Genomic DNA, 22,935 nt, shown 5'->3' with positions numbered 1-22,935 from the left:
CGGCTCCGAGATGAGCTTCAAACCTGAAAACGGTCGAGAGGATCTGCGACGAGAAGCCCGGGCTTTTCGGAACCCGAAAACTGAACGCTCTGGTGCCGCTCGGGGTGGTCCTTGGAGATAGCGGGTCTGCGGAAGCTGTTCTCACGGACTAAGCCGCAAGTTTTATCAGCTTTCTCCAGGCTGCTGTTTTCCCTTCAGGCGGCTGTGTTTATAATTCTTCACCAAGCCCCGCCTTTTCGCTCCTCAGCCAATGACCGAGCTCAGTGGGGCTGCCAGGTCGGGAATATTCCAGGGGTTTCGCCTCAAGTCCTGCCCTCTGGCTTTCTGGGACCAATCAGCGCCCTGGATGCCGCTCCTCCCAGAACTCTCCAGACTCTTCTGGGACTTGCTGGCTGGCACTGTCTCAGAAAGGGGTAATGGGAGGGGAAGAGGTGGGAGGGGCTGGTGGGTCGGGACTTGGGGCGGTGGTGTTGACGCCGCCCTGCTGTAGTCGCGTTACAATGGAGGTGCTGCCTCTGACCTCACGGGCTAGTAGAGAATTAGGATGATACGTTTGGACCCAGCTCAAAGTCGTAGGGCTGGGCGGGTGGGGGGTGGGGGGACACCGCCTGCGCTGTTTGCTATTGAAGGAGCCCCAAGTTATAGGGGCTCCCCATCCGAACCGTATCAAACTGGATCGAAGGCGGCGGGACACTAGGTGAGTCACAAGTGCTGTGACTGGAATCGGCTGGGAATAGGCAAGACTAGTAGGTCCTGGTTTGAGGCGGTATTGGAAACTTCTCTAGTATGTTTAAATATAGGGAAGGGGCATCCTTTAAGGGCTGCAAACGTGGCTGGAATTGCTTAGAGCTACCAAAAAAAAAAAAAGTGAAGGAGCTGGTAGGTTATTGTCTCCAGATAACAGGAGTTCTGTTTTTGAGATTAGAGGAAGTCTTAAGAGAGCACCACCTTACCTGAGAAAACTCATGAGGGCTTGATTGGGTACTTGGCGGCATTCTTCAGACTGACCGAAATCTCAACAATCCCGGCTGCTGCTGCTGCTAAGTCGCTTCAGTCGTGTCCAGCTCTCTGCGACCCCATAGACGGCAGCCCACCAGGCTCCGCCGTCCCTGGGATTCTCCAGGCAAGAGTACTGGAGTGGGGTGCCATTGGTTTCTCCGAAACAGTCCCTAATAGAGGGTAAAAGACGACCGGCGGGGTTGCTAAACCCACCTGTGGAGAGTGATGTCTCCTGAGGAGACTAGAAGTTCAAATAATGAGTTCAGCAGGAGACTTGTACCATATTAGAATAAACTACATCACAGACACTGGACAGTGGAGTCAGGCCCCGTGAGGAATTAAAATCAATATGCCACTGCCCTCGCTCTTCATTCCTATTAGCTAGGAGTTTTTCTATCTTGTCCAAAAGCCTTGTTTGGAAGAGATGTTTGTACAGGGATTATATGGCAGGATTATTCATAATAGCCATAAAATGGAAACCACTTAAGTACCACAGAAAAAATGAATAAACAAATGTGGTATATACATACAGAAAAAGTTATTCAGCCGTAAAGATGCAAGAAATTATGACATATGCTGTAAGATAGATGAACTTTTAAGATATTATGGTAAGTAAGCAGTCACAAAAAGAAAAATAGTGTATAATTTCACTCATGTGAGGTACTTAGAAGAGTTAAATTCTGAGAGACAAAAAGTAGGCAAAAAAAAAAAAAGTAGACTAGTGGTGGTCCAAGGGTTGGGAGGAGAGGGGAAATGGGGAGTTGTTTAATGGGTATAAAATTTGTATTGCAAGATAAAAAATTCTGGAGATTTGTTGACCAAAAATGTGAGTGGACTTCCTTTGAATTATATGTCAAAAATTGGTTAAGAGGGTAAATTTTATGTTGTGTTTTACCACAGTTAAAAATAAATAAAAATTGAAAGAAAATTAAAATAAAAAATTTTTCTCACTGAAAAATTTGTATCTCATTCTTTACCCACAGGCCTAGGAAAACCATGGCTGCGGCTAAGGGAACGGCCATCGGCATCGACCTGGGCACCACCTACTCCTGTGTGGGGGTGTTCCAGCACGGCAAAGTGGAGATCATTGCCAACGACCAGGGCAACCGCACTACCCCCAGCTACGTGGCCTTCACCGATACCGAGCGGCTCATTGGCGATGCGGCCAAGAACCAGGTAGCCATGAATCCCCAGAACACTGTCTTTGATGCCAAACGTCTGATCGGCAGAAAATTTAATGATCCTGTCGTGCAATCAGATATGAAACTTTGGCCTTTCCAAGTAATCAATGAAGGAGGCAAGCCCAAGGTAATGGTGTCCTACAAAGGGGAAAAGAAAGCTTTTTATCCTGAGGAAATCTCTTCTATGGTACTGACTAAGATGAAGGAGACTGCTGAGGCTTTTTTGGGCTACACTGTCACCAATGCTGTGATCACTGTGCCAGCCTACTTCAATGACTCTCAACGCCAGGCCACCAAGGATGCAGGTGTTATCGCAGGTCTCAATGTGCTAAGAATTATCAATGAACCCACTGCTGCTGCCATTGCCTATGGCTTAGATAAAGCAGGCCAGGGAGAACGACATGTCTTGATCTTTGATCTGGGTGGAGGCACATTTGATGTGTCTGTCCTGACCATAGATGATGGGATTTTTGAGGTTAAGGCCACAGCTGGAGACACCCACTTGGGTGGAGAGGATTTTGACAACAGGCTTGTGAGCCACTTTGTGGAAGAGTTCAAGAGGAAACATAAGAAGGACATCAGCCAGAACAAGCGGGCTGTGAGGCGGTTGCGCACTGCCTGCGAAAGGGCCAAGAGGACCCTGTCATCTAGCACCCAGGCAAACTTGGAAATTGACTCACTTTATGAAGGCATTGACTTCTACACATCCATCACCAGAGCCCGGTTTGAAGAGTTGTGTGCAGACCTGTTTAGGGGCACCCTGGAGCCTGTGGAGAAGGCTCTTCGGGATGCCAAGATGGATAAAGCTAAAATCCATGACATTGTCTTAGTAGGAGGCTCTACTCGAATCCCTAAGGTTCAGAGGCTGTTGCAGGACTACTTTAATGGTCGTGATCTCAACAAGAGCATCAACCCCGATGAAGCAGTTGCCTATGGGGCTGCAGTTCAGGCAGCCATTTTGATGGGGGATAAGTCTGAAAAGGTACAGGACCTGCTTTTGTTGGACGTGGCTCCCCTGTCTTTAGGGTTGGAGACTGCAGGGGGAGTCATGACTGTACTAATCAAGCGCAACTCCACCATCCCCACGAAGCAGACACAGATTTTCACCACCTACTCAGACAATCAGCCAGGCGTGCTGATCCAGGTGTATGAGGGCGAGAGGGCCATGACTCGGGACAACAACCTGCTGGGGCGCTTTGATCTGACTGGAATCCCTCCTGCACCCAGGGGCGTGCCCCAGATTGAGGTGACCTTTGACATCGATGCCAATGGTATTCTCAATGTAACAGCTATGGACAAGAGCACGGGCAAGGCCAACAAGATCACCATTACCAATGACAAGGGCCGGCTGAGCAAGGAGGAGATCGAGCGCATGGTTCTGGATGCTGAAAAATACAAAGCTGAGGATGAGGTCCAGAGAGAGAAAATTGCTGCAAAAAATGCCTTAGAATCCTATGCTTTTAACATGAAGAGTGCTGTGAGTGATGAAGGCCTACAGGGCAAGATTAGTGAGTCTGATAAAAAGAAAATACTGAGTAAATGCAATGAGGTCCTTTCGTGGCTGGAGGCCAATCAACTGGCTGAGAAAGATGAGTTTGATCATAAGAGAAAGGAATTGGAGCAAGTGTGTAACCCAATCATCACAAAACTCTACCAGGGAGGATGCACTGGGCCTTCCTGTGGAACAGGGTATACACCTGGAAGGGCTGCAACAGGCCCCACAATTGAAGAAGTAGATTAATCTTATGTGGAGCTGGACGGTTCTAGGGTGCCTCTAAGATGAATTTTGTTGCCCTCATCTTCAAACATGGTTATGATTCCTGAATTGACTGGACCTGAATGTAAGTGATCATCCCTTTTGGATTCTGATGGAGGAGTCTCATATACCATCTTTTCACACTCCAATAATTTTCTGACACATTCCAACAAATTTCTGACTCTGGAATGAGACTCTTAGGAAAACTAGGCACCTCTCGGAACCATCTGAAGAATTTGAATGTCTGTTATTTATTTCCAGCCTTCCCAACTTCCTTTTTCCTGTGTGGATGGTTATTTGTCCCTCAGTAAATTTGTTCCTAAAGCAAATTACTTGTGGTATTTTTAGACTATGAGTGTATCTTATAAAGTAGGGAAAGGGAGAGCATGGAGTGACCAGGTGTGAGCTAATTGTGAACGATTAAGCTGGTAAGGGCAAAGTATTTGAATTTTCATGAGCTGATTGAAGGAAAAAAATTTTTGATTATCAGGCATCTTTAACCTTTAGACCAGTTAGAGTAGCTGCTAATTTAGAGAGTGCTTTTAAGTGATTGACTGATTTAGGTGTTTAAGGTTGAGCTGGGGAGTTGGGGCAAGGACCGGAACTTCTGCTTGAGGTCCTGATGTCACTCATAGGTGGGGCCTAGGAGATCCAGCCCTTAGGCACTCAATATTACAGTCCTTTACTTGCTGAATATATTTCTTTAAAAACCTAACAAATGGGTACTTTTATGCAAGAAGAGAAATGAAAAACTTATGGTGAGCTTATTCCTTAAAAAATACCTTCACCTATTGTGTCATAATTTCCCATACTTATACAGCCTGGGGGAGCATGCTGTAAGCATGTGTAACTGCATTTACTGCATTTGTGTCCCTTTGTGTTTGAGAGGGAAATATTTGGAAGTGAAACATTAGAATGGGTATTTTTATCCCCGATCCAGTGTGTTCTGTTTTACTCAGTCCTTTACAGGACAGCTATTGGCAAAGTATGAAAGAAATATGGACTGAGAGTAATGTGTTTATTGGGAACCTTTGCTAAAATCAAGATTTGCTGGCCTGCAGGCTCTTGATCTCGGGGACTTCCCAATTTTTTTGTTGTTGTTACCCAAGTGTAGCATACAGAGAAAAGTGTACAAATCATCATGAATTTTCACAAGCTCCCCGGCAGTCAGTCTGCAATAGGAGGTGTCTTTAGTAAGAGCAAATGGGCTGGAAGCGAATTTACTGTCGTAGAGAGGAACAAAAACCTGAGAGGCGGTGAGCCAGCCTTTTCCACCCTCCGGGGGCAGTTGGGGCCTGCGCCTGCGCGGTGGGAGCTCGCCCCTCCGGGAGGAAGTCGGAAGGCGGGAAGCCCCGCCCCTCTCCCGGCTTTGGCTTTCTCCTCAGTTTTACCCGGCCAGCTCCCCCTGAGCCGCAAGCCAGCCGTTCTCTGTCCTCCATCACTCGGAGCTCTCCGCTGTGCCACCCCGCTGCGCCTGCGCGACCCCACCCCGCCCCACGCGCGGGCTCGCGATCCAGTTCCCGCCAGGCCTCCGGCCCACAGCACCCGGCCCGCGCCTTCCCAGTCCGGCGGAGAGCTAGCACCATGGTAGGTACCGTGACGTCACAAGGGGGCGCCCTTGGGGAGCGCGGGCGGTTGGGACGGTTGGGGGCGGGGTGGGCGTCCCTTTGGAGGCTTTGTTCCTCTGGGCTGGCGTTGGGCCCTAGATTTTTCCCTCCGTTATTGGCTCCTGCACCTCAAGTTCTTTGAGAAGAGACTTGGAAGCAAATGGAATTTTTTTACCCACTATGAGAAAGTCAGCAGGGACAGTAGACCTCAAGGAGCATTTCCCTGACGGAGACCAGGCTCCGAGAAGGAGCGGGTGGAATACTTGCTACAATTCTCTAGGAGGCGTGGGCAGGACCCCAGGAGAGAGAGTCCATTGAGGCAGACCCGACGTGTGCAGGGCAGATGACTCTGGGGCTTTCTGTCAGGGGCTCGTAGTGTGCATCATCGTCAGGGCTGCAGCTGTTCATTCGAGTATTCCTTCCTGTGTGTTCCTGTGAAGTATTCCTTCCTGTGAAGTTTAGAGAACTGCCAGAGATGTGGCGGGATCCCAATACCAATGTTTCTAATACTGGCAGGGATTCACACCTCTTTACTATGTCCCTTCCCAAATGATGATTTTCCCCGTCTCGCCCAATAGCTCTTCTATTCCTTTTTCAAGTCCCTTGTCGGCAAGGATGTGGTCGTGGAACTCAAGAATGACCTGAGGTAGGTACTTGTTCCCACACGTTTGTAGGGGTGGATGTGCCAAGCGCCCTGGAACCTGTTTAATTTGACGAGTATTTGAGCACTAGGCAAGGTGGGAGAGATACAAAAGGAAGAAATGACTTGTGCCTTAAACTTGCAGATTAGCTGGGGAGTTGTATCATGTATTGGAAAACAATATAAAGAAATATATAAGTAGTAAGAACCAGAGAGAAGACAGGGCAGACCCAGCTTCTAGAAATCGAAGCATCAGTTCCACAAGTAATGATGTATGTAGAAGGATGTTGGTAGATTTGTGTGTGTGTGTAATAGTCACAAGTTGGGGGGGAAATAGCCATAAATAGGGAATGGGTTCCATTGTGGTATTTCCATATAATATAGCTGTCACATAGAAATGAGACACCAATAGGGAAAAGCTATTGCAGTACTGTATATATGGCATAATCTCCCTTTTGTTGAAGAAAATATAAAAGATACACAGGAGACCAGTGCAGCTCCTTCTGTCTGTACTGCTTTTACATCCCCTGTCCCCTTGTATCATTAGCTTCTAATCATCTCTCAGGACTTGTGAAAGTTATTTCACACTATATCCCTGGACTTTCCTGGTTCTAGCCAAGCACACTCTTCTGTTACAAAGTCTTTTTCCTTGCTAGTGGGTGCTTCTCCAATTGTGATTTCATAGAAATGTATTAACTGTTTAGGAACCGTCTTTCCTACAGGGCCAAGACCATGTTTAAGCTTACCACTGTGTACCTAATGTCTAACACAGGCCTGAATAAATTAACTCATTTTATTTTCAGAACATCTCTACATGACATACACTATTGTTGCTGTTTTACACATGAGGAAACTGAAGGTTGGATAGATTAAGAAACTTGGTTAGGTCTACACAACTAGTAAAAGACAAAACCAGAGCTTAAATTCCATTATCTGCTCCCCCGCCATACGTTTCTAATGGGCTTCCCTGATAGTTCAGTTGGTAAAGAATCCACCTGGAATCCAGGAGACCCTGGTTCAATTCCTGGGTCAGGAAGATCCACTGGAGCAGGGATAGGCTACCCACTCTAGTATTTTTGGACTTCCCTTGTCGCTCAGCTGGTAAAGAATCCACCTGCAATGCAGGAAACCTGGGTTTGATCTCTGGGTTGGGAAGATCCCCTGGAGAAGGGAAAGGCTACCCACTCCGGTATTCTGGCCTGGAGAATTCCACGGACTTTATAGTCCATGGGGTCGCAGAGAGTCAGACATAACTGAGAAACTTTCACTTCACCCCTTTTTAAATTAAAAACAGGGTCGTAGTCTCTATGCAGTTGTGAAACTTGCCTTTTCACTTAACAGTATGTTGTGGGTATTTTCCATGTCAATAAAGTTGATGTTTAACATTGTTAATGTCTGAATGGCATTTTTCTAAGCTGGCTAGAACTGATTTAAGCAAAACCTTGCTGCTGGACACTTAGGCTGTTCCCAATTCTTCGTTTTCAGAAGTGATTTTGCCCTGAACATCCTTAAGCGTATACATCTCATTTCATTAGAAGAAAAAAAAAGAATCCTTTGAATGAAATGTACATTTTAAATATCAAAACATACTACCTCGCTTTCCTTTAGAAAGTTTGAGTCAATGTATTCTCTCCCCAGCATTTTCTTCTACATTTCTATGTGAGATAATTTCTTAGTGGGGGAAACATTGACATGGCGGAATGGTGAAGCAAGGGATTTATTTGCCTTTTAGGTCAGAGATTTCTGATCTATGGTACCTGCAATGCATGTGATATTGATTGCATATAAATTGGGTCCATATAGAGAGACAAATGTGGAAACCACAACTACTTTCATCACTTCTGTAGGAAGACTTGTTTTTTATTTTCCTCTTTTTTTCTTCCTGGGTTTTCCAAATGGCAAGAATAACTGTTGTTATAGCCTCAGACCCTAAAGCAAGGACTTAAAGATTCGAAGGTAATCCATTGGGTTGGGAGAAGTGCTCTTTCTCTCATGCTGGGTGTCAGACCACTTTTGTGCCAAGTATCTCAAAAGGGATTGAAGAAAAGTTACCACTTTATGCAATTTCTGAAAGTTATTTCACAGCTGCAGTAGGTGATAGGGCACCATCAAAGGTTTTTTGTTTTGTTTTGTTTTTTAGCATCCAGGAATATGGTGAAATCACCACTGAGGCAGTTGGTCTGACACTGGATTTCAAATACTTAGAATTTTACAAAAACTAGGGCCCAACAAAGAACCAACAACTTGAATTTTGGCAAGATAAGGATGTTCTAAAAACTGCTATTAACAATTTTTAAATACAAAAAGGCAATTAAAGAGCAGTTATTCTTACAAAGAAAACTATTGATAACCTTTACACTATACACATACTACATTAGCTTGTTTCCTCTTTTGTCATAGATTCTTGGAATCTTTGAGCGCATATTAGTGTTTCAGAAACAGGTTCTAAGGAACTTAGAATCTGGTGGTGACATGCAGGATGGGTAGGATGAAGGCAGCCAGGCTGGAGGCTAGCGTGGATTGAGCTGTAGAGTCATTAGACCTTGGTTTGTCAAAGAGAATTATAGAAACTAGAAATGTTAGACATCAGCAAACAATGGGGATTTGTAGGACATGAAAGGTCCTCGATTTACAGGGGTTGAGGTTGTGAGAGTGTTGAAACCATTGGCAGAAATTAAAGGATTGGGAGAGAGTCTGGCTTGAAGCACTGGTATTTAGATAGCATTCCTCTTTAACATTGCAGGGGGCTCATGGATTCAGGGAGAGGACATCCCTTGTGCCTACATCATCAAGAACACTGCTAATTTGTTAATTTATATACATTACATATGGGCCTCTGGTTCCAAAGCAGTAGTATTTGAAAAGAACTGATGATTTGAGGGGTCAGACAGGCCTGGATCAAAGTCCTTGTTCTAAACTTGGCCAAGTTACAAAATGTTTCTGGGCCCCTAGATGTTTCATAATAGCTACCCAATGAAATGGCTGTAAAGATTACAAATACTGTGGAGAATACAGGTCTGGCACAGTTGTTTGATGGCAGCTACAAGAGTGAGTTGGTTTAGGGAGAAGAGAGGTGAGGTCTAAAATAACACACTGCTCTGGAAGCACTTTCTTTCCTACTCCAGAGCTTAGTCATGCCCCTTTCTGGTTGTACCTTTTCTGGTTTCTTCAAGTCCTTTACTTCCCCCAACCGTGTTCTTATCCCCTGCTCTGAAGTCACCTCTGTGTTGACTTTGGTATAAATTAATTTGGTTTTACCCTCTCTCTGCCCATAACAGCATCTGTGGAACCCTCCATTCTGTGGATCAGGTGAGATTATAAGGGCCCTGAATGGGGTCTTGGGGAAGGAAATGGGAGAGCTTGAGAGCTGGGTACTTTCATCTTGTCTCTAGTTTTAATGATGGTGTTCATCTTTTCTTAGTATCTCAACATCAAACTAACTGACATCAGTGTCACAGACCCTGAGAAATACCCTCACATGGTGAGTTGTGGATAGTAGAGAAGAGGAACACCTCTCAAAGAAAGCAGGGGGGTCCCTGGCTGGATAGAGGGCATTTTTAAGGGTGTTTTCACATTTGCCTATCTTTGTCTAGTTATCAGTGAAGAACTGCTTCATCCGGGGCTCAGTGGTTCGCTATGTGCAGTTGCCAGCCGATGAAGTCGACACACAGTTGCTACAAGATGCAGCAAGGAAGGAGGCCCTGCAGCAGAAGCAGTGATAGTTCCTCCTCCCTTCCCCTCCTTCCATTGGTGACCCTTAACATCATTTCCCAGCCCCGGAGGCCTCCCTCCCATACTTCTTGAGGTGTTCTTTGTTTTTTGATAGCAAAAGCTTCTTTTTTTTTTTTTTTTTAAAGAATGTGGATGAGAGGGCTAATAATGGGGAGCGGCTGTCCTCTATTGAGTAGGCTGAGGAACTGAGAAGCCTTCCCTGTCTGCAGCACCTGCCTTTCTCACTTTTTCCCTGGAGGTGGTGGGAGAATCTATCAGATCTCTCCAGGGTGGCACGTGATTTATTGTGGGGAGGGAAGGAATCTGTCCCGCATCGGGAATAAAATTTATGAAGCAAATTCGAGTTTTGGTTCTGTGTGCGCTTTGGGAAGAGGGCTGGAGAGTGGGTGGGAAAGGCGCGCTTAATTCGTCCAAGCCCTGTTACTCTCAATTACCCCAGCATTACCCACTACTACTATCCTGGTATAAACCATAGCATTACCCCAACTGGACTACGTCTTCTGAACATTCGCCTACCCAACATAGCCTTATAGTGTATCTACAGTGCTTGCTGTCCTTTCATTAATATGATAGAGACCAAAAGTGCGTTTGATGCTGCTGGATTTTTTTCCTCAAGCCCCCGAAATCTACACTTTTCCCCGATATCTATTGTAGATAAATGCAAACAAGTGACAATTTTTGCTGTGGAGAGTTGCTGGCATTGAACACACGCAGTTAGCAAATAAAGAGTTCCAGCTACAGATAAGAGTTCTCAGCATGAAGGGACCTTAGAGGCCCTCCAGCGTGACTCCCTCTTCCCACAGAGGAGGAAATGAGGCCCGGGAGGTTAGGACGGGGGGAACCTGCACGCCGGTGCCTCTGGTCGAATGGACCCCGGTTCCCGCCCCGTCCGCAGCAAGTAGCGCTCTCCCAGCCGCTTCCCTGGCTGCCCGCTCGGCGCCGCCCTCCCTCCCGGCCGAGGACCCGCGCGGGGTGTCCGCAGCGGCGCCTGACGGGGTCGCGGTTCCCGGGGGCGTCCTCCTCCCGCCACCCCCGTACCCGCGCCTCGCGCCATTCCTCAGGAGCGCGATCTGCAGCGGGCGGCGTGACGGCCCCCAGCCCAGGGTCCAGCAGGACCGCGCCCGCACACGCAGGCGGGGCACAGTCGCCCTCGCCAGGACCCGCGGGCCCGGAAACGCTCTCAGTCACAAAGGCGGGGACACGTGGGCGCCGACGGCCCGGGCGGCTGTCGCAGGGAGTTGGGTCGCCCAGAGAACCGCCCGCCGTCCCTGCCCGGTGGATTCCTCGGCCGCAGCCGCCAGGCTAGTCCAGCTTCGGCCGGCGCCCGGCTATGAGGTGGACGCCCGGCTCCGTGTGACCACCTCCCTCCAGTACGTACATGCAGCCCGAACCCGCGTCCCACGGCCGCCAAGGGGCTCCTCCGAGCTTCCCACACTCCCCGAGGGCCCGCGGTCACGGGAAGTTAGTTCCCCACTGTCACTGCCACTCCGAGAGCTGGGTCCTCTGGTCTTGAGGCCCAGTCATACTTAGTCCTAAATGCCTCGGTCTTACCCTGTCTCTCTTTCTCCTTAGGGTTTTTCCACCGCGTTCGGACCTCCCGCGTAACCATGTCCATTCTGTACGTCTCTCCTCACCCCGATGCCTTCCCCAGCCTCCGAGCCCTCATAGCTGCTCGCTACGGGGAAGCTGGGGAGGGTCCGGGATGGGGAGGAGCCCACCCCCGCGTCAGTCTCCAGCCGCCCCCCGCCAGCCGGACCCCTTTTCCTCCACCCCGTCTGCCAGCCCTGGAACAGGGTCCTGGTGGGCTCTGGGTGTGGGGGGCCACGGCTGTGTCCCAGCTGCTGTGGCCAGCAGGCCTGGGGGGTCCCGGGGGTAGTCGGGCAGCCGTCCTGGTCCAACAGTGGGTCAGTTACGCTGACACCGAGCTAATACCAGCTGCCTGTGGGGCTACGCTGCCGGCCTTGGGACTCCGAAGCTCGGCCCAAGACCCCCAGGTGAGAAGAAGCGCGAAGTGGGAGGGGGAAATTTAGAAGAAGAAAGCAAAACTCGGAATGATGGTGAGCCAGGAAGATAGCGTATCAGACGTTGAAAAAGACTGATCAGATCCCAGGTTGCCACCTGGTATGGTAACTTTGGGCAGGTTAAACTCTCTGAGCCTTGCTCTTCTTATGTATATGAAAATGAAAATTGAGAACATGTTGAGAAGGTTAAAAGATGTGTGCAGAGCACATAATCTAGTGCCAGGTACTTTAAAAGTCTCTGAGTTTGGTGAATCTGAAACTGAGGAGGTTAGTTAGAGGTTACTATGAATTATAGGAAAAGACGGGGTGAAGAGGTGAGGAAAGGCAGTCAGAGAAGACAGTTGCTGGAAGAAGACAAAGGAAAAAAGAAATGAAGAAGGAAAGCAGGGGAAAGGAGAGATAATCACACCAGATTATCAATGTAAATTCTTCCTGAATGGAGCTGTGCCTTACAGGCCTAATAACACCACCTCCTTGCAGAGTATTGAGCATATGGTGGATACTTAATAGTTTTTGAACGAATGAATGAGTGAAATGAATGTATGACTTAGATCCTGACTTACCCCCTCATATCCTGACTACCCTATCGAAATAGAGGGCTCCCCCTCTGGGATTCTCCTCTTCAGCCTCATTTTTTTTTTTTTTTTCAGGGCTTTTAAGGAGAACAATAGGGTAATGCATTATATATTTGCACATTTATTGTCACCCCCCAACCCCCACTAGAATGTAAACTCCAAGAGGTCATGGACTCCATCTGTTCAAACTGCCTCCTTGTTCATTAGATAAGTGCCTGGCATGCAGGAGGTACTTAGTACATATTTGCTGAAGCAGTTACTGTTTTACCTCATGTAATTTTTAGCCTCTTGTGCTTAGTATATTGCAGCTGACATATAATAAGTGTTCAGCAGGGGGACTTCCCTGGCAGCCCAGTGATTAACATACTCTGTGCTTCCCCTGCAGGGGGCATAGTTGGATCCCTGGTCAAGGAATCCCACATGCCCTGTGACCCAGCCCCCAAAAAAAGTTTTTGGTAGGCATTTATTGAATGAGTGGGAAGAATTTTTATTATCTTTTCAGTGAAGAAGAAACTGGTGATCTGTGGGGATGGAAGGAGGCCCAAATGGATTGCATGGGGGTGGGGACTGAGGTGGGCCAAGCGTTATCTCATACCCCATTGCCTTCCACTAGGCTGCACTGGCGGCCCTGGGCAGAGCCCTGAGCCCCTTGGAAGAGTGGCTTCGACTGCACACCTACCTGGCCGGGGAGGCCCCGACTCTGGCTGATCTGGCAGCTGTCACAGCCTTGCTGCTGCCTTTCCGTTATGTGAGTCACTGGGACCTGGGGAAGAATGAGGACAGGTTCCCTCAGACCTCACTACAGGGTGACTAAGGATAATTCATTTCTTTCCCCCACCTCAGGTCCTGGACCCCGCTGCCCGCCGGATCTGGGGTAATGTGACTCGCTGGTTTATCACATGTGTTCAGCAGCCAGAATTCCGGGCCGTACTGGGAGAGGTGGTTCTGTATTCAGGGGCCAGGTCTCTCTCCCAACAGCCAGGTGAGGAAGGATGGAGAGTGGGTGGGGAGGGGGTTCCTCTGGGCCCTTGCTCATTTTCTTTTCTCTCTTAGGAATAGCAGAATCAATGGGTCAAGAGCTGGGGGATGGTAGCTGGGAGGTCAACATGGGGGAGCCTTTGGGGAGTTAAATACGCCGAGACATGGTAGCCCTGTGAACAGCGCTGTTCACAGACCTGCAGGGACAGGTCTGCATTTCTGTGCCTCTTTACAGGCTCTGAGGTCCCTGCACCCCCAAAGACGGCTGCTCAACTCAAGAAAGAGGCAAAGAAACGGGAGAAACTAGAGAAATTCCAGCAGAAGCAGAAGGTCCAACAGCAGCAGCCACCCCCTGGGGAGGTGAGAGGCTGAGGGTGGAGCAGGATGGAGGGTTGGTGCCATGGTGAATGGCTGGTATCTAGGCCTATATCCTTTCCCTCCCAAGCAGAAGAAACCAAAACCAGAGAAGAGGGAGAAACGAGATCCTGGGGTCATTACCTACGATCTCCCGACCCCACCTGGGGAAAAGAAAGGTACTAAAAGAAAGGAGGGGGAAGGGAGACCCCTCCCCACTCTTCACTCCACTCTCCTTTTTTCTTTGTATCCTGTTTCCTCTGTCCTTGCTCCCACTACTTTGCTTAGTGAGGCCCATGTCCTTCTCTGCCGGCCCCTCATCCCTTTCCCAGCTGCACCCAGCCTCGGCTCTGACCCTGCCCTTCTCCCTCAGATGTCAGTGGCACCATGCCTGACTCCTACAGCCCTCAGTATGTGGAGGCTGCCTGGTACCCTTGGTGGGAGCAGCAGGGCTTCTTCAGGCCTGAGTATGGGGTGAGTGGACACTGCCGCCCAGGCCTGGAGGGGCTTGGGGTGGGGAGGGACAGGGCTGAAGGATCCATGGCCCAGGAAGGGGCCAGGCCATGGAAGAGATGACATGTGGCCTTAGCAAGCACCCATCTTCCTCCCCGTCAGCGTTCCAGCGTGTCAGCACCAAACCCCCGGGGCATCTTCATGATGTGCATCCCACCCCCCAACGTGACAGGCTCCCTGCACCTGGGCCACGCGCTCACCAACGCAATCCAGGACTCCCTGACCCGCTGGTGAGCTCCTGTCCTCTCCTCCAGGCTTCCCTCTGCCTTCTGGCTCCTGCTCCTTGGTGCCCTTCTCTTTGCTGACTGGGGCTCTCACCTCTGCCCCCTGGTGGTGCTACATTTGCTTCTAGGTCATTGCCATCTGATGACTTAGCATCCTCCTCTGGTCAAGTAACCAACACTTCCATTTGCAAACTCTCTTCTCATGCCACTAAAAATAACATTGTTTTGAATTTAGAAAGAAATAATGCGAATATTTTCTGGTAAGAAATTTAAAGCTTCAAGTTTCCTTGACCACCTTCCTCCAGATTCACTCCCTCCTAAGAATTAGCCGCTATTATCATTTTGATGTGTGTCTTTCAAGACCTTTCCTATTTACTTACATATTCATGTACCCATGGGATTCCCAGGTAGCTCAGTGATAACAAATCCACCTGGCAATGCAAGAGGATTTTTGCCTCCTCCCTGGGTCAGGAAGATCCCCGGAGAAGGGAATGGCAAACCACTCCAGTATTTTTGCCTGGGAAATCCCATGGACAGAGGAGCCTGGTGGGCTATAGTCCATGGGGTCACAAAGAATTAGACATGACTTAGCAACTAAACAACAATATCTTGAAAATGTCAGAAAGTGTCCATGTCCATTACAACATATAAGAAATATCTGTGGTCTGTATGAGAAAGGAGCTGCTACAGTCCTGTCCCCACGGAACTCTAAACCTAGTGGGGGTAAACAGATCAATACAGTAATGAATATAATGTAGTTAGATGAGTCATTGAAAACAATGTACAAATACAGTGAACCTAATTAAGTTTACCAGTGTTCTTTGATTTAATCTTCACTATCTTGTTAAAGAAAGCCTCCCTTGCCTCAAAGTTATAAACATGATCACCTATTATTTTCTTCTTTTTTTATTTTTGGAAATGATACCATTTTCTAATGCTTTTTCTCATAGTTTTGTTTTCTTAAGTTGAAGGGTTTTTTAAAAAAACAATTAAAATTAAATTTAGACTTTAAAATAAAATTATTTTTGTGACTATGGGGAAGTAGTGCAATTTTCCAATCAAATTAGCTACAGTCTCCAACAAATTTATTGAACAGTTTGTCCTTTCTCCACTGACATGAAATGCCACCCTTAACAAATACTAAATATGCTTAGATCTGTTTCCAGTCACTGTTTTGTTTCCTTAATCAGTAACTTTGTTCCTGGTTCCTGTGAAAACTTGTTTTAATGATCATAGCTCTCTGATATGTTTTGCTATCTAGTTGGGCAGGAGCCTCCTCTTAGTTGTTTTTGCCAAATTGCCTGGGCTGTCCTCACGCATCTCTCCCTGATGATTTTAGCAAGGGGAGAGTTCTGATCCACCGCCCCTTCCTTTCCTGAGTCCATCGACCACCTGTCTGGAGTCCCTGCTTCCCTCGGGGTAGCTCCACCACCCGCTCACCTCTGCTTCTCCATGCTCCCTGCAGGCACCGCATGCGTGGAGAGACCACCCTGTGGAATCCTGGCTGTGACCACGCGGGCATTGCCACCCAGGTGGTGGTGGAGAAGAAACTCTGGCGCGAGCAAGGGCTGAGTCGGCACCAGCTGGGGCGAGAGGCTTTCCTGCAGGAGGTCTGGAAGTGGAAGGAGGAGTAAGTGCCAAGTCCCTGCTGGCATCACAGCCCTGCGACCCTGGCTGCAGGGTCAGACTCGCTCACAGAGGCTGAGGGTCATGGGGGCCCAGGGCCCAGGTCCATCTTAGAGCAATGAGTGACCCCCACCTTCTGCCCCCTTAGCTACCTGATATCACCCGCCAGCCCAGACCCCATTTCTGATCCCGGTCTGTCTGTCCACTCCCAGGAAAGGTGACCGAATTTACCACCAGCTGAAGAAGCTTGGCAGCTCCTTGGACTGGAATCGAGCCTGTTTCACCATGGATCCTGTGAGTAGGAGTAGGAGGGGTCTCGGGCCTGGGGTGGGAGGGGGAAGCTCCCCACAGAAGAGAGCACACGCTGGGGGCCCTCCCCAGGAGGTGGTCCACTCGTAGGAAACCACTAGGGCTCAGCTGCAAATGCCACTTTCACAGCCCTTTGTGTTCCCTGTCGCTCCCTATAGGAGCTCAAATTCCTTCAGGTGGCACCTGAGGGGCCTCCCCCTCCCCCGAGCTTGTACCCCTGGGACTCTGCACTAGCCCCTGTTCCTAACTGAGTGACTTCCCTGCCATATCAGCATCATCATGCCGTTTCCTATCTGTGTGTTCCCATAATCCCCTCTCCCTGCTCAAGAAAAGCACGTCCCCCCTCCAGCCCTTAAAGAGGCCTGTGTGCTGGCAGGGGGCTCTGTGCTCTCAGGTCCCGCTGGCCTCTGCTGCCTCAGCACCCAGGCCCATCTCTGGCTTCCCCTGTTCCCTCTAGAAACTGTCAGCAGCCGTGACAGAGGCTTTTGTACGGCTCCACGAGGAGGGAGTCATTTACCGCAGCACCCGCCTTGTCAACTGGTCCTGCACCCTCAACTCTGCCATCTCCGACATCGAGGTGTGCCCTTCCCTCCCCCCAGCTCTCCACATCTCCACCACACACCCCCAGCCCCAGCCTTTGGGCCTCTTTTCTTAAGCTCTGTCTCATAGGTGGATAAGAAGGAGCTAACAGGTCGTACCCTGCTCTCTGTGCCTGGCTACAAAGAGAAGGTGGAGTTTGGGGTCCTCGTCTCCTTTGCTTACAAGGTCCAAGGCTCAGGTAGGAGCCAGGGGCCCCAAGATCCTGGGCTGGGTTGGGTGAGGGGCAGGAAGGGCTCACTGCTGAGACCACAAGGCCTCCTGTCACCCCAGACAGCAACGACGAGGTGGTAGTGGCAACCACTCGGATCGAGACGATGCTGGGAGATGTGGCTGTAGCTGTGCACCCCAAAGACCCCAGATACCAGGTGTGGTGGGGGTGCTGCCCGCAGTTGGGGGGAAGAATGCTGGGCGAGGAGGGCTTCCACACTATGTGTAGGGATGGGATGGGCACTGAGAAAATTGGATTTGAAACACATGGCTCTGGCTGCTTTCTGGCCCTGTGGGTGGAGTTTGGGTGTCAAGAAATCAGGACCCTGCGTAGGAGGGAGTTGAGCCCAGCCCATTATGCGTTTCTGGCGTCTCCCTCTGTCCCCAGCACCTGAAGGGCAAGAGCGTGATCCACCCATTTGTGTCTCGGAGCCTCCCCATCGTCTTTGATGACTTTGTGGACATGGAGTTCGGCACAGGTGAGCGCTGGGCTGTCCTGTGGGGACAGGAAGGAACCATGAAGTGGACCTGAACTTGCAGGACTTGGGCCGGTTCTCAGGGGACTGTGTTGGCGATGGGGTGGTCTGAGAGTACATCCATTGGCAAAAGGCGGGGTGCACATGAGCAGAGACTGCACTGAGTCCTACTTGACCCTGCACCCCTACGTGCACCCCAGGCGCGGTGAAGATCACCCCCGCCCACGACCAGAATGACTATGAGGTTGGGCAGCGGCACGGGCTGGAGGCTGTCAGCATCATGGACGCCCGCGGGGCCCTCATCAACGTGCCCCCACCTTTCCTGGTGAGACAGCCTCGGCGAGGTGGCCATGTCAGGAGACAGCGGGGCTCCTGGCACAGCCATGACGGAGCCTGTCTCCCCCTCAGGGCCTGCCCAGGTTTGAGGCCAGGAAGGCAGTGCTGGCAGCGCTCAAGGAGCAGGGGCTGTTCCGCGGCATTGAGGACAACCCCATGGTGGTGCCACTTTGCAAGTGAGGGCAGAGGCCAGGGCAGGGGGTGGGCGCCTCAGGATGCTCCCCACTCAGCCTCCTCACCCACGTGTACCTGCAGCCGCTCCAAGGACGTGGTGGAGCCTCTGCTGCGGCCGCAGTGGTACGTGCGCTGTGGGGAGATGGCTCAGGCTGCCAGCGCTGCCGTGACACGGGGTGACCTCCGGATCCTGCCAGAGGCCCATCAGCGGACGTGGCATGCCTGGATGGACAACATCCGGTGCGTCAAGCCCCTTGATGTAGGGAGGGCGACCAGGCGAGGGGCCAAGCCGGGCACACCCTGGTGCCCTGCCCGCCCCTCCTTCACGCCCTCTCCTTCCTCTGCCACTTTCAGGGACTGGTGTATCTCCCGGCAGCTGTGGTGGGGCCATCGCATCCCAGCCTACTTCATCACTGTCAACGACTCTGCTGTGCCCCCAGGGGAGGTGAGAACCAGGCCGGGGCTGGAGACTGGCACATCTGGGGTTGGGGAGGGCTTTCAGTGCATTGGGTCTTGGTGGGGGGACAGGCAGAGGTGCCCTCTTGGGTACTCACTCCACCTGGGCATGGCAGGACCCTGATGGGCGGTACTGGGTGAGCGGGCGCACTGAGGCCGAGGCCCGGGAGAAGGCAGCCAAGGAGTTCGGCGTGTCCCCTGACAAGATCAGTCTCCAGCAAGGCAAGGCGGGGCCTTGCGGTGGGGGGCAGTGGGGGGCTGATCCTCACCTCTACCCCTCTGACTTCTGACCTCTGGCCCCCCTTAGATGAAGATGTACTGGACACCTGGTTCTCTTCTGGCCTCTTCCCCTTCTCCATCCTAGGCTGGCCCAACCAGGTACATTCCTGGGGCCAGCCCAGGGCTGGGTGGGAATCTTGGGTGTGGGTGCGTGGCTCCCCATCACTCATGCCCTGCTCTGACCCCAGTCAGAAGATCTGAGTGTGTTCTACCCGGGGACGCTGCTGGAGACAGGCCATGACATCCTCTTCTTCTGGGTGGCCAGGATGGTCATGCTCGGCCTCAAGCTCACTGGCAAGCTGCCCTTCAAAGAGGTGTGGAGACCACCGCTACCCCCACAGTCCCCTCCCTCACCTGGACAGCTGTGGGTGGGCTCGGCCAGGGGGGCTGGTGGGGCTGCAAACCAGCCTGCGCTCTGCTAAGCAATTCTGTACCTCGCTTCCTAGAAGAGGGAGCACTTCTGATTCACGAGAAGGAGCTGGTGGGGCCGCTGAGGGGCCCGAGGTTCAGAGAGGAGCAGACCAGATATAGGGGTGAGGGCCGAGGCATTGGGGTCTAGGTGGGGAGACGTCCTCACAGGCCTTCCCTGCCCTGACCTCGCAGGTCTACCTCCATGCCATCGTGCGGGACGCCCATGGCCGGAAGATGAGCAAGTCTCTAGGCAACGTCATTGACCCCCTGGACGTTATCCATGGGGTCTCCCTGCAGGTGGGGCTGGGTGCTGGGTCAGGCCGGGAAGGGCTGTGGGGCGGTGGTCACGGGCCCCTGACTGCTCCCACGTCACCTTCAGGGCCTCCACGACCAGTTACTGAACAGCAACCTGGATCCCAGCGAGGTGGAGAAGGCAAAAGAGGGGCAGGTACAGGGGGCAGATACAGGGGTGGGCCGGTGGCTGGCATGTGGGCAGAAGGCGGGTGAGCCTGGCTTAGGGCACTCCCCTCCCTGACTCCTCCTCTGTTGATTCCTCCCTCTCCATTGACTCTTCCTTCCCCCACAGAAGGCAGATTTCCCGACGGGGATCCCCGAGTGTGGCACCGATGCGCTCCGGTTTGGACTATGTGCCTACACGTCCCAGGGTATGGCTCCCCACGGCGGTCTCAGCTGCATCCTTCTTCCTCCCCGGAGGCACCCCGCTTTCCGCTGCCCAGGGCCTAGGGCTGGGAGGGAGAGCAGTGTAGACTCACGCTTCACCTCTGCCTAGGCCGTGACATCAACCTGGATGTGAACCGGATATTGGGGTACCGCCATTTCTGCAACAAGCTCTGGAACGCCACCAAGTTTGCTCTCCGTGGCCTTGGGAAGGGTTTTGTGCCCTCACCCACGTCCGAGGTGAGAGCCTGGTGGGTGGTGAGGTGGGCAGCACCCACGTGGGTCACACCCTTGCCATCCCCACATCAAGCCCGGCCCCTGCCCCTAAGGAGCCTGCATGTAGCTGGGAGCACAGGACACAGGGGAAGCCTCAGGCACTGTGGTCCTCCCGCCCAGTGGCGGGGCCGGCCCTTTCTGGCCTGGGCCACCACCCTGGGCACGTGGTGGTTGCTTTGGACCCATCTCCTGGAAAGCAGACTCCCTGTAGTTCCCACTCCCATGGGGTTGTGGCCCCTCCTCCTGGGCACATGGTGCCCCCTGGCTGACAGGCTTCTTCCCCCCCACAAGCCTGGAGGCCACGAGAGCCTGGTGGACCGCTGGATCCGCAGCCGGCTGACCGAAGCTGTGAGGCTCAGCAACCAAGGTTTCCAGGCCTACGACTTCCCGGCTGTCACCACCGCCCAGTACAGCTTCTGGCTCTACGAACTCTGCGATGTCTACCTGGTGAGGAGGAGCCGCCTGCCCCACTTCCTGGTCCTTGGCCTTCTCCAGCCCTGAACCCTGTGCCTCTCTGTCCCCAGGAGTGCCTGAAGCCTGTGCTGAATGGGGTAGACCAAGTGGCAGCTGAATGCGCCCGCCAGACCCTCTATACCTGCCTGGACGTGGGCCTGCGGCTACTCTCACCCTTCATGCCCTTCGTGACTGAGGAGCTGTTCCAGCGGCTGCCCCGGCGGACACTGCAAGCTCCCCCTAGCCTATGCGTCACCGCCTACCCAGAGCCCTCGGAGGTACGGGGTACGGCCTGGATAGGGTGCTCTGGGGAGCTCCTCAGAGCTGCCCCAGCTTCCTCACCCCCTTCTCCTCCCCTCAGTGCTCCTGGAAGGACCCTGAGGCAGAAGCTGCCTTCGAGCTGGCCCTGAGCATCACTCGAGCCGTGCGCTCCCTGCGTGCTGACTACAACCTCACCCGGATCAGGCCCGACTGTGAGCCTTGGGCCCACACGTTCCCCTGTTCCCTCCCACCCTGGGACCAGTGTCTAGCATGACTGCCTCGTCTCCGTCTCCTCACCTGTCTCCCTTCCCCCGGCAGGTTTCCTGGAAGTGGCTGACGAGGCCACAGGTGCCCTGGCATCGGCGGTGTCAGGCTACGTGCAGACGCTGGCCAGCGCGGGGATCGTGGCCGTCCTGGCGCTGGGGGCTTCTGCACCCCAGGGCTGCGCTGTGGCCCTGGCCTCTGACCGCTGCTCCGTCCACCTGCAGCTGCAGGGGCTAGTAGACCCAGCCCGGGAGCTGGGCAAACTGCAGGCCAAGCGTGACGAGGCGCAGCGGCAGGCCCAGCGTCTGCGGGAGCGCCGCGCCGCCTCAGGCTACACTGTCAAGGTGCCCCTCAAAGTTCAGGAGGCAGATGAAGCCAAGGTGTGTGGCATGTGGGGCATTTCCTTCCCCATTCCCCACCTCTTGTTCCCTCCACCATCAAATGCCCTCCTGCAGCTGCTCTGCCCGGCCCAGGCAGGAGAGCAGGTGGGACCATGGCATCCCTCCTTTTACACGTGAAGGACGGCCAGGGCAGGGGCACAGCCCTGGGTCTCACAGCAGTTTGAAGCTGGAGGCAGACCAGCCAGCCAGCCGGACACCTCACGTACCACCCAGTGCCCAGAATGTGGCGTCCACATGCTGGGACCTGGGCTCAGGATGGAGCCAGTGTAGTCAGGGAATTCAGCAGATCGCCTAGGGCCGCTCCAGCGAGGAACCATAGGGAACAGAGGAACAACCGTGGAGGCTAAGAACCCAGATGGCTGAGCAGGGTTCTCTCACTCCTGTCTGCCCAGAAGCCCTCTCAAGGCAGGGCAGTATTACCGGCACCTTTTTCCAAGCAAAGGCTAAGGGCCTGCCTCGGAGCCTGTGTTCCTAACCACTGTGCTCTACCTCCGGGTCAGGGCCTGGGGCTGGGCCACTGGGTGGCGCATATGAGCGCTGAGGCCCCTTTGTCCTTGGGAACTGAACACTCTGGAAAAAGGCAGGACCCAGGAGACCAGCGATGATGGAAGAGAACAAGGTGCTGCTAGAAGTGAATGAGGATTCTAGTCAGAGAGGAGGAGGCTGCTGCTGGGAGGCTGGTGAGAATCAGCAGGAAGACAAGCCAGCCAAACACACAGGGCCCCCAGCTACTCCCTGCCCATGGTCCTCACCCATGTTTCCAACTCTAATCTGTCTGCTCTTGTGGGTGTTCGGGGTTCTCCTCTCCTGGGCCTGGGCCTCCTCACCCACCACCCCCTCTTCTGTCCTCAGCTCCAGCAGACAGAAGCAGAGCTCAGGAAGGTTGATGAGGCCATTGCCCTATTTCAGAAGATGCTGTGAAACACCCAACTCCAACCCTCATAACCCCCAGTGGTCCACCATGGGGATGGCAGCAATAAAATATTTTGCCTCAAAACCTGGACTGTGTGTGTGGTGGGGCTGGGGAGGGGGTGCTGAGGGGCTGGGTTCCTGGATCCTTGGGTGCCAGTGTGAACAACAGGAGGGCAGCAGGCTGGACATGAGGCACTGGGTCCTGGTGGGTAGAGGTGTGTGTCTGGGCTTGGCCC

General features: G+C 52.3%; 3 protein-coding genes across 11 annotated transcripts; all 3 read left to right on the top strand.

Annotated features, from left to right (window-relative positions):
- The first annotated feature begins 6 nt into the window (after positions 1-6).
- On the top strand, positions 7-4,268 carry LOC120870564 (heat shock 70 kDa protein 1-like). Of its 2 annotated transcripts, none has more exons than XM_040250321.1 (2): positions 7-413; positions 1,983-4,268. In XM_040250321.1, exon 2 carries the CDS (start codon positions 1,996-1,998, stop codon positions 3,919-3,921), a length of 1,926 nt encoding a protein of 641 aa, XP_040106255.1. In that variant the 5' UTR covers positions 7-413; positions 1,983-1,995; the 3' UTR covers positions 3,922-4,268. The 2 variants fall into 2 exon arrangements, with proteins under 2 accessions (XP_040106255.1, XP_040106254.1); XM_040250320.1 differs by lacking the exon at positions 7-413 and adding an exon at positions 439-697.
- A 1,003-nt stretch (positions 4,269-5,271) lies between these two features.
- Positions 5,272-10,258, top strand: LSM2 (LSM2 homolog, U6 small nuclear RNA and mRNA degradation associated). Its single transcript, XM_040250322.1, has 5 exons — positions 5,272-5,523; positions 6,122-6,189; positions 9,462-9,492; positions 9,605-9,664; positions 9,777-10,258. The coding sequence occupies exons 1-5, from the start codon at positions 5,521-5,523 to the stop codon at positions 9,900-9,902; spliced, it is 288 nt and encodes a 95-aa protein (XP_040106256.1). The 5' UTR covers positions 5,272-5,520; the 3' UTR covers positions 9,903-10,258.
- Positions 10,259-11,072: 814 nt separating this feature from the next.
- On the top strand, positions 11,073-22,778 carry VARS1 (valyl-tRNA synthetase 1). 8 transcript variants are annotated; one of them, XM_040250313.1, is made up of 30 exons: positions 11,073-11,285; positions 11,488-11,909; positions 13,125-13,259; positions 13,355-13,493; positions 13,725-13,849; positions 13,935-14,022; positions 14,217-14,317; positions 14,459-14,586; positions 16,046-16,210; positions 16,419-16,500; positions 16,973-17,092; positions 17,185-17,293; positions 17,386-17,480; positions 17,711-17,801; positions 17,999-18,123; positions 18,207-18,310; positions 18,390-18,548; positions 18,663-18,753; positions 18,881-18,986; positions 19,072-19,142; positions 19,232-19,357; positions 19,647-19,751; positions 19,834-19,902; positions 20,041-20,119; positions 20,245-20,372; positions 20,700-20,855; positions 20,933-21,139; positions 21,223-21,334; positions 21,441-21,766; positions 22,640-22,778. In XM_040250313.1, the coding sequence occupies exons 2-30, from the start codon at positions 11,523-11,525 to the stop codon at positions 22,706-22,708; spliced, it is 3,798 nt and encodes a 1,265-aa protein (XP_040106247.1). In that variant the 5' UTR covers positions 11,073-11,285; positions 11,488-11,522; the 3' UTR covers positions 22,709-22,778. The 8 variants fall into 8 exon arrangements, with proteins under 8 accessions (XP_040106247.1, XP_040106245.1, XP_040106248.1 ...); XM_040250314.1 differs by having other exon boundaries at positions 11,081-11,285; positions 13,938-14,022; XM_040250318.1 differs by having other exon boundaries at positions 11,091-11,285; positions 11,488-11,533; positions 13,938-14,022.
- The last annotated feature ends 157 nt before the right edge of the window (positions 22,779-22,935 follow it).

This window comes from Oryx dammah, unplaced genomic scaffold (assembly GCF_014754425.2).
Source record: "Oryx dammah isolate SB20612 unplaced genomic scaffold, SCBI_Odam_1.1 HiC_scaffold_11, whole genome shotgun sequence".
Classification (NCBI taxonomy): Eukaryota; Metazoa; Chordata; class Mammalia; order Artiodactyla; family Bovidae; genus Oryx; species Oryx dammah.
The sequence above is the reverse complement of the archived record's forward strand: the minus strand, read 5'-3'. Positions and strand labels throughout refer to the sequence as shown.